This window comes from Hippoglossus stenolepis, chromosome 10, assembly GCF_022539355.2.
Source record: "Hippoglossus stenolepis isolate QCI-W04-F060 chromosome 10, HSTE1.2, whole genome shotgun sequence".
Taxonomy (NCBI): Eukaryota; Metazoa; Chordata; class Actinopteri; order Pleuronectiformes; family Pleuronectidae; genus Hippoglossus; species Hippoglossus stenolepis.
Genome location: NC_061492.1, coordinates 20,181,848 through 20,194,689, shown reverse-complemented (window position 1 = coordinate 20,194,689; position 12,842 = coordinate 20,181,848). Strand labels below are relative to the sequence as shown.

The 12,842-nt window shown below is 39.1% G+C and overlaps 1 protein-coding gene across 1 annotated transcript in view; it reads right to left on the bottom strand.

The window, feature by feature from the left end:
• alk (ALK receptor tyrosine kinase) overlaps positions 1-12,842 on the bottom strand; it is a 351,702-nt gene that overhangs the window by 178,620 nt on the left and 160,240 nt on the right. Inside the window, exon 3 of the mRNA XM_035169137.2 lies at positions 9,683-9,835. Coding sequence (XP_035025028.2) covers positions 9,683-9,835 — 153 coding nt within the window. The remainder of the gene's footprint in view (positions 1-9,682; positions 9,836-12,842) is intronic.

Below are 12,842 nucleotides of genomic sequence, written 5' to 3'. Positions count from 1 at the left end.
GGGTTTAAAATTGGAAACTGTCCAAATCTGCAAAGCACTGTTCCGAAAAAACTGTAATTTTATTGTTCCGATAAAGCATTTCACAAGGGACAACCAAAACCAATTAGCTATGTAATTGTAGGTGCCTTCCCCCGTTTAGCATGTATGACAATTATCACCACAGGCATTAGACCTACTAAATAATAGACACATACGTACATTAATTCATAAATACTAACATACACACACATACAGAACATACACACGTTGGGAGATGTCACCAACCAAGCACAAGAATACTAATTGGATATTCTACAGACTGTATCCTAATTACATCAGAATGAATATTGACAGAATGAGATTTTGTCTGTCTTTGAAAGGTATGCTTTACTTATAATTGCTTGCCTCTGTTTTATTTGTCTTTTAGCTGTAGTTCATTAAACACAAGAGACAAGGAGAGAAAAGAGAATGACAGAGTCTTCGTGGCTTACACAGGTGATTACTACCAGAGAGAGTTTTTTCATTCTCTTTCCGTGTTCTGCACCAGCACCAACTAAATCACTAGTCTACTACGAAAGTCAAAGTCAAACTTTCCACAAAGCAGGTAGAAAACTGATGCTCTTTGTCTCCTCACAGAAACTGAGAGGTGATCTGGGGGTCGTTATGTTATGGGGGGCTTCAGAAATAACGATTCAACTTCAGAAAAGTAGTAATACATTATTGAAACAACACAGCAAATAAAAAGTGATTAGCTGAATCCAGTGCTGATATACTCGGTTGACCTTGCTTTTTAGTGCAGGTCAGTTCATTTAAGAAGAAGGGACGAAGGTGGGTCATTTGCTGAATTATTGACAGTGGAACGACTGTTGGGTCCTCTGACCACATACTTGACAACAAAGACTGAAGGGATGGAGCGGGGTCATTGGCTCCAGGACTTAAGGGTTAGAGGTTTCATTGATATTCAGCGTCTCTTGGGTCTCCATGATGCAGTAACCTCTAGGCTCTGAAAAGCCCTGTAGGTTAACTCATTGATGACGAGACAAAATCAGCCTTAGCTCACACAGAGCAGATCATTAGCAGTGAGTGATCAAGTGATTTTGTGATTGTGAAGAATGAGGGCTGACAGGAAAATTTATGTCCTGAGGTCCAACTTCTGATACAGAGCCTGCCATTTCTTTTGTCATGTATGAACTTCAGTATTTCAGGGCTCCAGACTACGACCATTTAGTCGCATTTTGCGATTGTTTTTGGAGAAAGTGCGACTAAATTTTATAACTGGACTTGCAGGTTTAAAAAAATAATTCTCATCATATACGCCATTACGTGAAATACCAGGAGCAAGCAAAAATATGTGTGTGTGTTGGATCCCACACTCCTCAGACTCCTCAGACTCCTCAAACACACGCAGTGAGGCAGAGATAGGAGGAGCAGAGCCTCTTAACGTGAAGAGACCGGAAAGAATTTCCGGCTGGTGAATAACAGTGCCAACAACAAGTGAAAATACAGGGTTTCCACTACGGTCCGCCGCTGCACAATGATCAGTGCTGCAGCTTCATGATCAGGGCAGAAGAAGTGGTTGGTTTGTACCATGCTGGAGTTTCCTGTGTCCTCCCTCCTCTCTCCTGCTAACCTGCACTCACTTTAACTATAAAACACAAAAACTCTTTACAAGTTGATCAGTATATGAAATTTACTTCGTGTTTGTTTGATCGAGAGTTTATGAAGCTTTATTTAAACATAGTGAAAAATGAGTTGTCAACATTTTGTGGGCGCTCAATCGATTTCCTGTTTACTGAGCTGGTTACATATACCATGTGCCAAAAGTTTAATATTTATTCAAGAGCAATTTTTGTTAACAGAGCCAGAGAGTCTGTTTTTTATTTATTGTTTTGGTTGTGTGTGTGGTTTATTTTATTTATGTTATATTTATTGAGATTATTATAATATTAAAAATTCTAATTCAAATATCAGACTGAATGTTAAAAAAATTGAAATTCATTGCTCTCTGAAAGGGTGTACTTGCAGGATTATGATTCTATGCTTTAATGTGTCAGATACAGAGGCTATTGCAGTTATGAAATGAAATTTAGGCATGCGATTCGACTCCTTATCAGCAGATACTCAATCATAAAATACTAGATTGAGATCTGGGCAAAAAAGAAAACTAGAAATGCCATACTGCAGTTGTTTGCCTCTGCCAACCAGTGCAGTTTGTGTCTACACTAATGTTATTTTACAGATTCATATAAGGTCAATATGAACTTCAGTTCATTCAAGTGACAACTTCGGCCTCCAGGTGGTCTTGAGATATTAAATTCAAGAGGCCAAAAACATGTTTGAACAACAAAATCTAATCAGTTAATCCATGAGTCAAAGTTATAATATGTACCAGATTACTAATAATTACTAATATAAAAAGAATTCTCAAGAAAAAAAATCTGTGTTTTAAAAGGTCAAACTGACCTTTACCTCTGACCTTCAAGTACTAATCAGTCCAAGTGAAATGTGGCAGATGTAATGAAATTCGGTAAAGGCGGTCCTGATATATTACATTCCAAGTGAGTGTTTGTACCAAATTCAAAGAAATTCAGAAGAATGGGACGGACGGATAACCCAAGAACATAATGCCTCCAGACACTGGCCATGGCAGACGTGGAGGCATATAAGAGCAATGCTGGGACTAGTGTGAAAAGTCAGAGAGAAGGAGGAGCTTGAATGAAACTAGTGTAACTGCTAATTTCACTGGGTTCACATAAAGCTGCAAAACACGCGACAAGTAACAATATTTGATAAAAAACGCTAACAACCAGAAATGAGACAATATGTTAACCACAGCACGTGAACTGCCTCATTGTGTTGGTTCAGAATAAACCTTTTGATCAAAGGTTCATTAAGCTTAACTTTTAATTCAGGCATTACCATTCAGTCATGATTGGACTAAAAAAGTCACAGAACACATGAAGTTAGAATAGAATAAAACAATTATACTTTATAATAAATAAAGCTTGCATAGAATAGGTACTCAGTGAATAACATGTGTTATATGGTTAATAATGACGTTTAAAAGAAAATTTGACTGGTTAAGTAATGACTGCTTAACAGGTTGCAATTAGCAGCATTAGCAGCGGGTTTGGGTACTGGGTAAAATTGGAAAAGGCTCTAAATATATATAAATTAAATGAATCACCATCTAACCCATTCACTCACCACTTGAACAAAATTATTGACCAGAGATGAGAGAGCTGGTCAAGAGATGGTCAAGGGTTGGACTCCAAACCCTGATGATAGAACCGTGCAGTCTATTTTAAGGTTCAATTACACTGGTATCCAAAGGTTGTTGCATTCTGTCTCCACACTTGTCTGTTCAGTAAGTAACCTCACAATGTATAAAGGTGGAATGCTGCAGCATAGATTTGGCTGACCACACCTGAACAAGTGTAATATTGCTGTGAAGTGCATCTAACACAAAAGGTCAGAACAGCAGTGTTTTTACCCTGTACAAGACTTGGTGTAGCGTGCTTTTTAATGCACTGACGCACCAGGTCACATGGTCCTTAACCGTCAACACTAGCTGAGATGTTATCTTGTTACCATGGTAATCAGAACATCAACTCTTACAAAAACGTCCTCTGTAGAAGCCACATTTCCCAAAGGAATACTCTGAAGGGAGAAATGGCTTTTCAGTATAAAGTGCATTTATCTTATTAACTCTTTATCTGAATAAGGTACTCTGCCCTTCTTGACATCAACCTGCTACAGTGTGCTGAATGTTACAGTCCATTATCTGCTTCTAATCTTCTTATAATGACTTACTGACTCCTTACTATCAGGCTTTTCTCTACCATTTGACAACTGCAACAGTTTTGAACTGTGACTACGAAAAAACTATGCTGAGAGTTCTCTTTTGCTCTAGAGAAAAATCATTTTGTACTGGCTTGTCTATATGAGGATATTTATTTCTGAAAAAGTGGAAGACGTCTTAGATTTGAGTAGTAGACAAGTACATGTGATTATATCATATAAATATATACATGTATACACGTATGTATTTACATATGTACTTATCCATATATTTATACAAGTCAGAAGTTTATGTAAAACATGGCCACAGTTTTAATTAGGTTAACATACATGGCAACCAATAGCAGTTTGTGTATATATCACTACCTTTGTTTCAAAGTACTTTGAAATTTCTCAATATTCATATAGACTGCCTAGGCTCTTCCATTATATAGGAGGCCAGAGGAGATGCTATTCTTTTTGACCACACCGTATTTTATAATTTTATATTGATGTTGCACAAAGCAATGGCAGTCTTGCCCTGCATGTACTTTACTTGCAGGATGAAGAATGTGTACATGAAAAGAAGATTTGTCGTGGACAAAAGGTCATAGGTCGATTGTATCAGTGTTTAACAAACAGTGGTTCAATCTATGGTCTGGGTGAGCCTGCCAGGTGAGCCAAGTTTGTTTTTATTTGGACGAGAACTGTTCAATTTATAATACATAACCACCCTTTTTTTTTGTCCCACCCAGGTCTGACACATGTGTGCTGCCATTGAGGGAGCCATTTACCTTTTATTTAACAGGTGAGGTTTCAGATGGCGGGGCCAAACCCAAAGCACAGTCTTGCTTCAAATGTCTACTATTTTACAGCCGAGAAACAGATGAGTTGAACAAATTGCCTCTCATCCAATGTAATAGTTCATAATTATTTACTCAGATAAGAAAAGTTGTGGGTGCAGAACAAAAGCATTGGATGGCTTTCCTGTCTGTCTGGTAAGTAGAACATTAATCCGTCCGAATGCAATCTCACTGGTCAGAGGTGAGGGCAAACACACATTCACACATTTTCTATGGGATCATTTTAAATCCATCTCTGTGAAACTTTGTGTGAAGCTTCTGATAAATAAGGGTCACCTTCATTGTTATTCACCAGTTTATATCTACTGGACAGTGCAAGGACAGGGTCAACCCTGGCATTTCCATCCTTATGAAAGGATCAGGAGGGTATCCCCACAGGGACTCATTGAGGCACTGCAATAGGCACTTAAAAGTTTGTGGACAGCTACGTTCAAGTGCCTACCAACTGAAGCCTTCACTTTGAACCATCGCTTCTTAGTTATAGTCTGATCCTCAGTTGTGAGCAATTTCTTTGAAATGAGGTCTAATTAAATGGTGCTCTGCACTCCTGTTGGACAATCTTCACAATCTTCTCTCTTCAGTACTTAAATCTCTGTTGCTCTGTCTGGGAGCTGGAGGAGGTGTGTAGAAACAGTTGTTTATAGATTGCATGGCTTTTGCCCTCTCTCCATCCCTCCCATACCCTCTCTCTTTCTCTTTACAACCAAGAAAAAGCAAGAAGGCTAAGAAACAAAACAATCTGTCTATGGATTAGGGTTAAAAGCATTAGGGTTAAAGCATTAGTAACAGTCTGAATTGTTTGGTCGGTGTGTGTGTGTGTGCATGTGTGACTCGATACCACTTAAAGGGATAGGGTTCGCCAAAAAATGAAAATTCACTCATTATCTACTCAACACTATGCCGATTGAGGGGTGGGTGAAGTGTTTGAGTCCACAAAACACCTTTAGGAGTTTTAGGGTTGCAGCCACAGTGTTGTAGCCAAATCCAATACAGTTGAAGTAACTGGTTACTCCTTCTTCCAACATTAAAAAACAACAGAAAAATATTTAAAATGTCCCCATACTGCTCGTGTGGTGTCATCAAAGTGTCTGTAAGCCCCAAAATTCTAATTCGCCTCGAAAAATGCATCATTTACATTGACTGCTTAAAAAGCGATGCTAACGCGCACCCCATGCATGCCCTTGCATGTGTGCTTGTGAACGCTGCTCCGAGGAGGATATCTGAGGACATTTGGGCTAAAAACACCACACGAGCAGTATGGAGGCATTTTATATATTTTTTCACATTTGATAAATTGATCACCAGTGACTTGAATTGTATTGGATTTGGCTGCAACGCGGTTTACCCTCATGTCCCGTGTGTCTCTGTATCTCCGCGTGTGTCTCAGTGAGGCAGCTCTGCTGCTGCTTTTTGTACCAGAGGATCAATCAGCTAACACCCCTTAGCTGTGCTGATTAATCCTCTGGTACAGGTGGAGGTGCTCTGAGCCACTTCTGTGCCCACAATGAAATAATAAGCAGATTAATTCATAAAGAAAATATTCATTAGTTGCAGTCCTCTACTTAAGAGTCAAAAAGATGCTGCACCTCAACAAGGATTTTCATGCATGACATATACTACTAATCTGATGATATAATAGTATAACTTTGAATTTGCGTAACTGAGTACTTTTACATTAAACAAATAAAATACATTTTCCTATGCTTGCAGGTTTGCATTAACTTTTACTTGTGGAAAACATTTTTACAGTGTGTACATTAATACTTTTCCCTCCCTCATTACTTTCCGATACTATTGAAAATTAAATTCACAGGAGTTTTAAACACTTCAAAAACATCAAAAAAAGTTTTGATACTTTTGACAATCCTGACTCAATACAGTAGATACTGTATGTAAAATAAAGTGGGGCAAAAATATTATTTATATTTATGTAAAGTATTATACATCAATTTAATACTACTATTACTACTATGAGTAATTTGTTAATAAATCAGACTAAAATCTGAACTTAAGTGATGAGCAGTGTTATTAGACAAATGCAGAGAATGAGATCTGTTAGCGCCATTAAAACCACTGTAGGATGAGAATGTTAGCTTCAACATGCTGCTGTTCCCTCTATATTTGGCTTTTTTATCTTGAATTCTATAAAGCTCAGGCCAGCTAAAGTAATCCAGATGACTCCCTGAGTTGGCAGATGACAGACAGCCTCAGGGCCACTCTATTACAAACAAACAAATCAGCGGCTCCAGCTAACTGCGTCCAACTGGATATCTCCTCCTGCCAGTCAGCTCCAAGCTGCAACCCATGCTTCTCTATTCTGAGTGTGCGAGCGAGAAATCAATATGTAATCATATTCACATTTTCTTTGGCAGGAGACACTGGGGGCAGACATGGGATTGAGACGACCCGCTCGGCACAGTGAGGCCACAGGAGGCCAAACACATTCAAATGATATCTGTCTGTGTTTCACCTCTTCCACAGTGGCCTGATTCAAAATCTGCCCAGATTGTACTTGACAGAGGTGACTCTGTTTCAATCAACTTGATTAGTGTCACAGATATTTTGTACTGAGATCGTTTTTTTGGATGGTTTGATTGAGTAGAGGTATATTCTTTGAGCTCTACCTCCCTCCACAGTTGCATCTGCTGCATGTCACTACCGGTTAGCCACTCACTGCTCTCTCTCAACACAAACGACTCATGTTTCAAACAAATCCCTGATCACCGCTATGATTTGTCTGGATCTAAATGTTAAGTATTGCGTTTATGCTAATTACCTTGCCAAGGGCACTATTGCCTCATGCTCTTCTCATTACTTACTTTACCCAGAGCACTAATGTGACCAAGTGCCCCCACATATTTGCCTAGGGGAGGAGCAGAGTTGACTGTGAGGCAGTCACACGCTTGTAAGGCCAGGGACAACATGATGACAATGTGTGCATGAAAGCCAAGCAAAAACCTCAAAAAATAACTGGAAAACTGTTTTAATTAAACACAGTGAAAGCCTATTAGAACTTACAGGATAAGGCAACATTCAAAATTGCGCACAACCACTGAGGGAATGAACCTTAGCTCCATCAGTGCTATTGCCAGACTTGTGCTTGATCTATGCAACCTTGGTGATTCGTCAGCTTGCGTCTGTTCAACTCAAAGCTAATAAACCAGCATCTCTGGATAAAAGCAACACTGTCGTTTACAAGCTTCAAAGTTGAACATCTTACAGCGGATGGGTTTGGTACTGTAGAAAACAGCCTGAGCGATTCAGCAGATCACAGCCATTAAGTATTCATCGCTTATTTCCATTCCTTTTAAATTGCAAGCCCCAGTGAAATGTGTGGAGACAGCAGCTCGCCCTGCTCAATTCAAAACATGCCAACTGCATTGTGGCTAACTGAGAACTTGAACGTGATTATGCACATAAATTTCCTTTGTACTATGTGTTGCCTACCTTCAATCATGATCAGCTCTTTTTGTGCATATACTGTACAAGCATGACATTAACATTAATGTGTCACCGGATGAGGGGGAAGGCTGCTAAAAACCAATGGCCAATTTAATTCCAAGGCACTATAGATCATCTCTTTTACATGTGAGCTTATCATATACATTTTTAATTTAATTCCTTTGGGATTTTATGTAGCATCCATTAAATTAACCCATTAATAATTATTTTAGGAGGGCAACAAACCCTATTCTGCAAACTAAATTTCATGACTGTTCTTTGATAAAATACATTATTGCTGGTTTTAATATCACATGTATTACCAAATATATAATTTTAAAAATCATTTATGGTTTGAACATGGCTCATAACCTTCTAGTGGTTCAATGGTGGATGGCCCATCCACCACCAGCGACCGCTCATGAGTGGGCATCGAGAAAGCTGCACTCATTTTTAAATCTATGCTGAAACTGAACCCAAAGGCACCACATCAAATACCATTCAGAGATGTGCCCCTTCTTCTCCTGCCCCTTCGCTGTCTCTCTCTCTCTCACACACACACACACACACACACACGTTTTGCTCGGGACATTGGGTTCCTGGACTGGAGGTTCAAACAGCTCAGGACCACCATGGTCTTGTCCTTCAGTAAACTCTGGATGCAAATAAATTCAAATTACATTTTTGTCGCAAAAGTTTATGTGCTTCTACCGGACCCCAAGACATACTAAGTAAGTCAATATTTTGTCTTGATCATACTATATAATTTTTTTTTTAAGAAATTGTCGGAATAATCTCATATTATATAATTGTATCAGTCGGTGTAAATAATGTGCACAGACTATATTTATTAACAGGTTGTACTGCAGCCTGCACCTTGGTTTCTTGAACTAGGGTCAGGGTAACCCTACTACTGAAGCTTAAACCACTGAGCTGAGCCAATGCACACACACACACACACACTCTCGCTGTCATTTACACCGTTAACTAGATATACAAGACAGACATCCATCATTTCTACATTCCACTCACACTAACTCTTTTCTCTTACAAGTCAATATATTTCCCTTTTCCAATTTCAGCCAGCGCTCCACCCATCTGGTCTCAGACTTGTGGCTCATGATAGGAAAAACACATTTAAGGAAATAAATAGACCCTTCTGTCTCCCTCCATTTCACCATCACCTCAGGAGATAAGACGACAGAAACAGTTTTCTCATCTTTCAAGGTATGAAAATGAACGATGCTTGAGAATATGGAAGATTTGCAAGCAGAGGCTGGCTCTGTAAATTATATTCAGCACTTTACCTCAGAAAACTATTTGGAGAGAAATATCTTGATAGCACTTCAGAAAACATGCCACTCTGCTTTATTGGGCTGGTGCCAGTAGCTTTCTGCTTAGACATAATTAATAAGAAGCTTAAAGCAAATAGCAGCCAGATAGCCCATAATGAACCAAACACGACAAAAATATCAATGACTTCAAAAAACAACTTTCAAAATATCATGGATGATGCATCAGTTCAACATGAGCACAGAATGAAAAGCAGTAGATTGAGAAGGTTTGTTGAAAAATGAGAAGTCCCCTGCGATGGGGGAAAGTGATACCTTCGTTCTTACCTTCCTCCCAACCCTGGGGACTTCCTGTCTTCTTTTCTGCTTTCTCATTCCTTTCCTCCCGCAGGTCCCCGGCAGCCACTATGCTCCACGTGAACTCTGGGATGCCGTCCAGCTGCTGGTCACATGTTCTGCTATTGCCAGGGCATCTGTGATCTGTTGAAAAAGGAGCCATTTGAAATTACATGGATTTATGACTATTTTGCCTTAATATTTACAGAAAGTCCATGATGAGGATGAATGAGTATCAAAGAGATAAAGTTAAATTATTCAATTATCAAAGAGAAAGGACATGTACTTCGACAGGGGCTATCATACTGCAATTACCGAACAACACTCAAACTTAAAGGCCATTTAATTAAAATTGTATTCACCTTTATCTATTAGAAGTATAAATTTGAACCCAGCGGAATATATTTGTCTAATCCAGTAGCAAATTAAAACCTTATTGAGTTGCTGTGTCAAGCGTTTCAGGAAAACCACTATTCACGCCGCCAAAACAAGCGTGTACACAGTCTGAGTGTGTTTACTCCTGTGTCCCGTATATAAAGTTTGAAAGAAAACCTTTCACTCAAGTTAAAACGTTTTCAGTGCGGGGCAGAAGCTTCTATGGACAGGACTAATGTTATATTGAAATAACCGATGTAAATGTACTGACTGACTGTGTATTGATCAATAGATCATTCTGTCCCCTCTGTCCGCAGTTGTCAGACGTGTCACTGTTATAATGTTGGTTGATAACGGTTGTTAATGCAATAATGTTAGTTGATATTGTTTGTCACTGTTGGCTGTTTGTCACGTTGGCATGCGGCTGATGATGTTACGAGTCGTGTCCCAATTCCTAGGGGAAGATTTTTTAGCTCTCTCCCTTGTGGATCTGTTTGGAGGAGGACACTTCCAGCGAAGGGCACTTCATATATAGGGGGTCTACAGTTTCAGTCTAGAATTACCACAGCTTTAACGGCCAGATAGAGAAGCTAACAAATAGAGGAATAACGTTGTGAGTTGGATATTTTGTATTTTTAACATGGAGTGGCTTTTGGTTGCAACACATCATCTTAGGTCAGAACACAAAGTAAGTGTTGGTGCAGAGTGCACATTTTCTTACAGACTAGAGTGAAGAGGGTTATACAGATACACAATGAATGTAAAAATTGCTGCTGAGAAGCACAGGGATAAGTGTTATAGTTGGTATTACTGCTGCAATACTAAAAAAAATCCTCCCTAAGAATTTGCTCAGAGGGTAAATTAAGGGTCAGCTCTCCTCCCACTCATCCTCTCTCTGTCTCCATCTTTAGCTCCATCTGTCCTTCCCTCCCTGTGGAAAGACTTCACGAAGACACATCCCTGTGGCCACGTAAAATCACTGTTAGGAGGGCATGGTTACTTTCAAATGACTTTTCACACTTGGCTCCGATGGAGGAGAAGAACTAGAGTTGTTGTGTAGAAAGATGAGTATACAACACTATTTTTTTTTTTATTATAGCCACTAAGACTACAGTAATCAGTGAGTGTAACTAATATTTTGGTAGTTAATAGCCTGCTATGATCACACATATATATATATATATATATATATATAGTAATGTTATGTCTATTGATTGGGTAAGCAATGTCTGAGATATTGTAGGTAGGGCAGAACTGAGAAGATGTCAACATTGCATTAGGCTGTATGTAAATTACAAGGCTGTCCGCTTGAGGAAGCAGCTTGAGGAGAAGCGGATTTTACTACTTGTAACCAACTGACTTTATCATTTGTTTTTGCTTGCTCTTTCATCTCCATATTTTACTGAACCCTTCAGTATTTTGTGCCAATTTGTGTCTGTATTTATTGAGTGGTTCAGAATTCAGATACATTTTCAGTACACATGCAAATGGCCAAACTGGAATTCTGTGAGGTGAGAGCACAAACCCATGCACGGCATGCCGCCCATTATCGAATATCTCTTTCCATTAACTGAGAGTAGTTCAAGCTACAATATTTAACATATATTATATTATAACTTAGAAGTTGCTGAACTTATTAAATGCTTAAAATGAGTTTTATCTAATGGGGTGGCATCAACTTTGCATTAGGCTGTATTTAAATTAGAAGGCTGTCCGCTTGAAGAGGCAGCTGCCTTTAGCAGAATCCAGGCAGGAGTCGCTCCCAACCACTTAGTGCCAGTAAGCATAATGGTTTCCATGCCTAAAACTTGTCATTTGGTAAAAAACATTGATTCTTGTAGCTCATTGCCACTGGGAACCCTGAGGGCTGATGAGATGTGGAGGAATTGATAAATTCAAGGTTGTGGTGAAAGCTAATTTCCCTTTCCTTCAATAAATGTCTTTGAAGTTGGAGTGGAATGATTCAGTTTGTTCGGCTGCAAGCGGCTTTATTGTTGCACTGAGCTGACATCAGCACACTTGTTCCAACTCATATACATAAATGCAAACAAACACATTGACTTTCAGTTCAAATTTGCAAGGATTACACCATTCACCAGATATGACAAAATGATCACCAGTGACTGCTGATATCCTTGCGGTTTTAAACAACTATTTACTTAATGTCAATCTACATATCGTACACTGTGAACTGACGTATGGGCAACAGATGCGATCAAAAAAACAACGTGTATCTTCTTGGCTGTTTCATAATCTGTAACAAATTCTGTGCCCAAAATATGTGAAAGAACTCTGCTCGAAACCAAATGTGTCAGTGGTGAGGCCTGCATATGGGTATGTTTGGCAATATTTTCAAAAACTGATTACATGCATTTGCTTACTTTACAAACTGACAGAAACTCACATAGCCACAAGTTTCAGAGCTGTCTCCTCACATTTTCCCACCATCGGATATTATGGCAATATTCATGCTCGCAGAAATACACTTGGCCCACTGACGAGCTAAGCACTTATGAGTGCTGCCAAATGTGGATGAGAGATAGCCTGTGATTCAACGGCGAGGCGCAAGATCTGGATCTGTCATCCAATTTCACCCACCTCCTACATGTGCAAAGTGACTAAGAACTGATGACTCACCAAATGACCAGGGACATGGCTTTTACAGCCCATTCATTCACATTTTGAGTTTTTTCAAGGCAATAATATCCTGAATATATATATTGATATCCTCTTTTGAAATGGGTGAGTATGGGTCCATTTAGCTTTTGATTACACC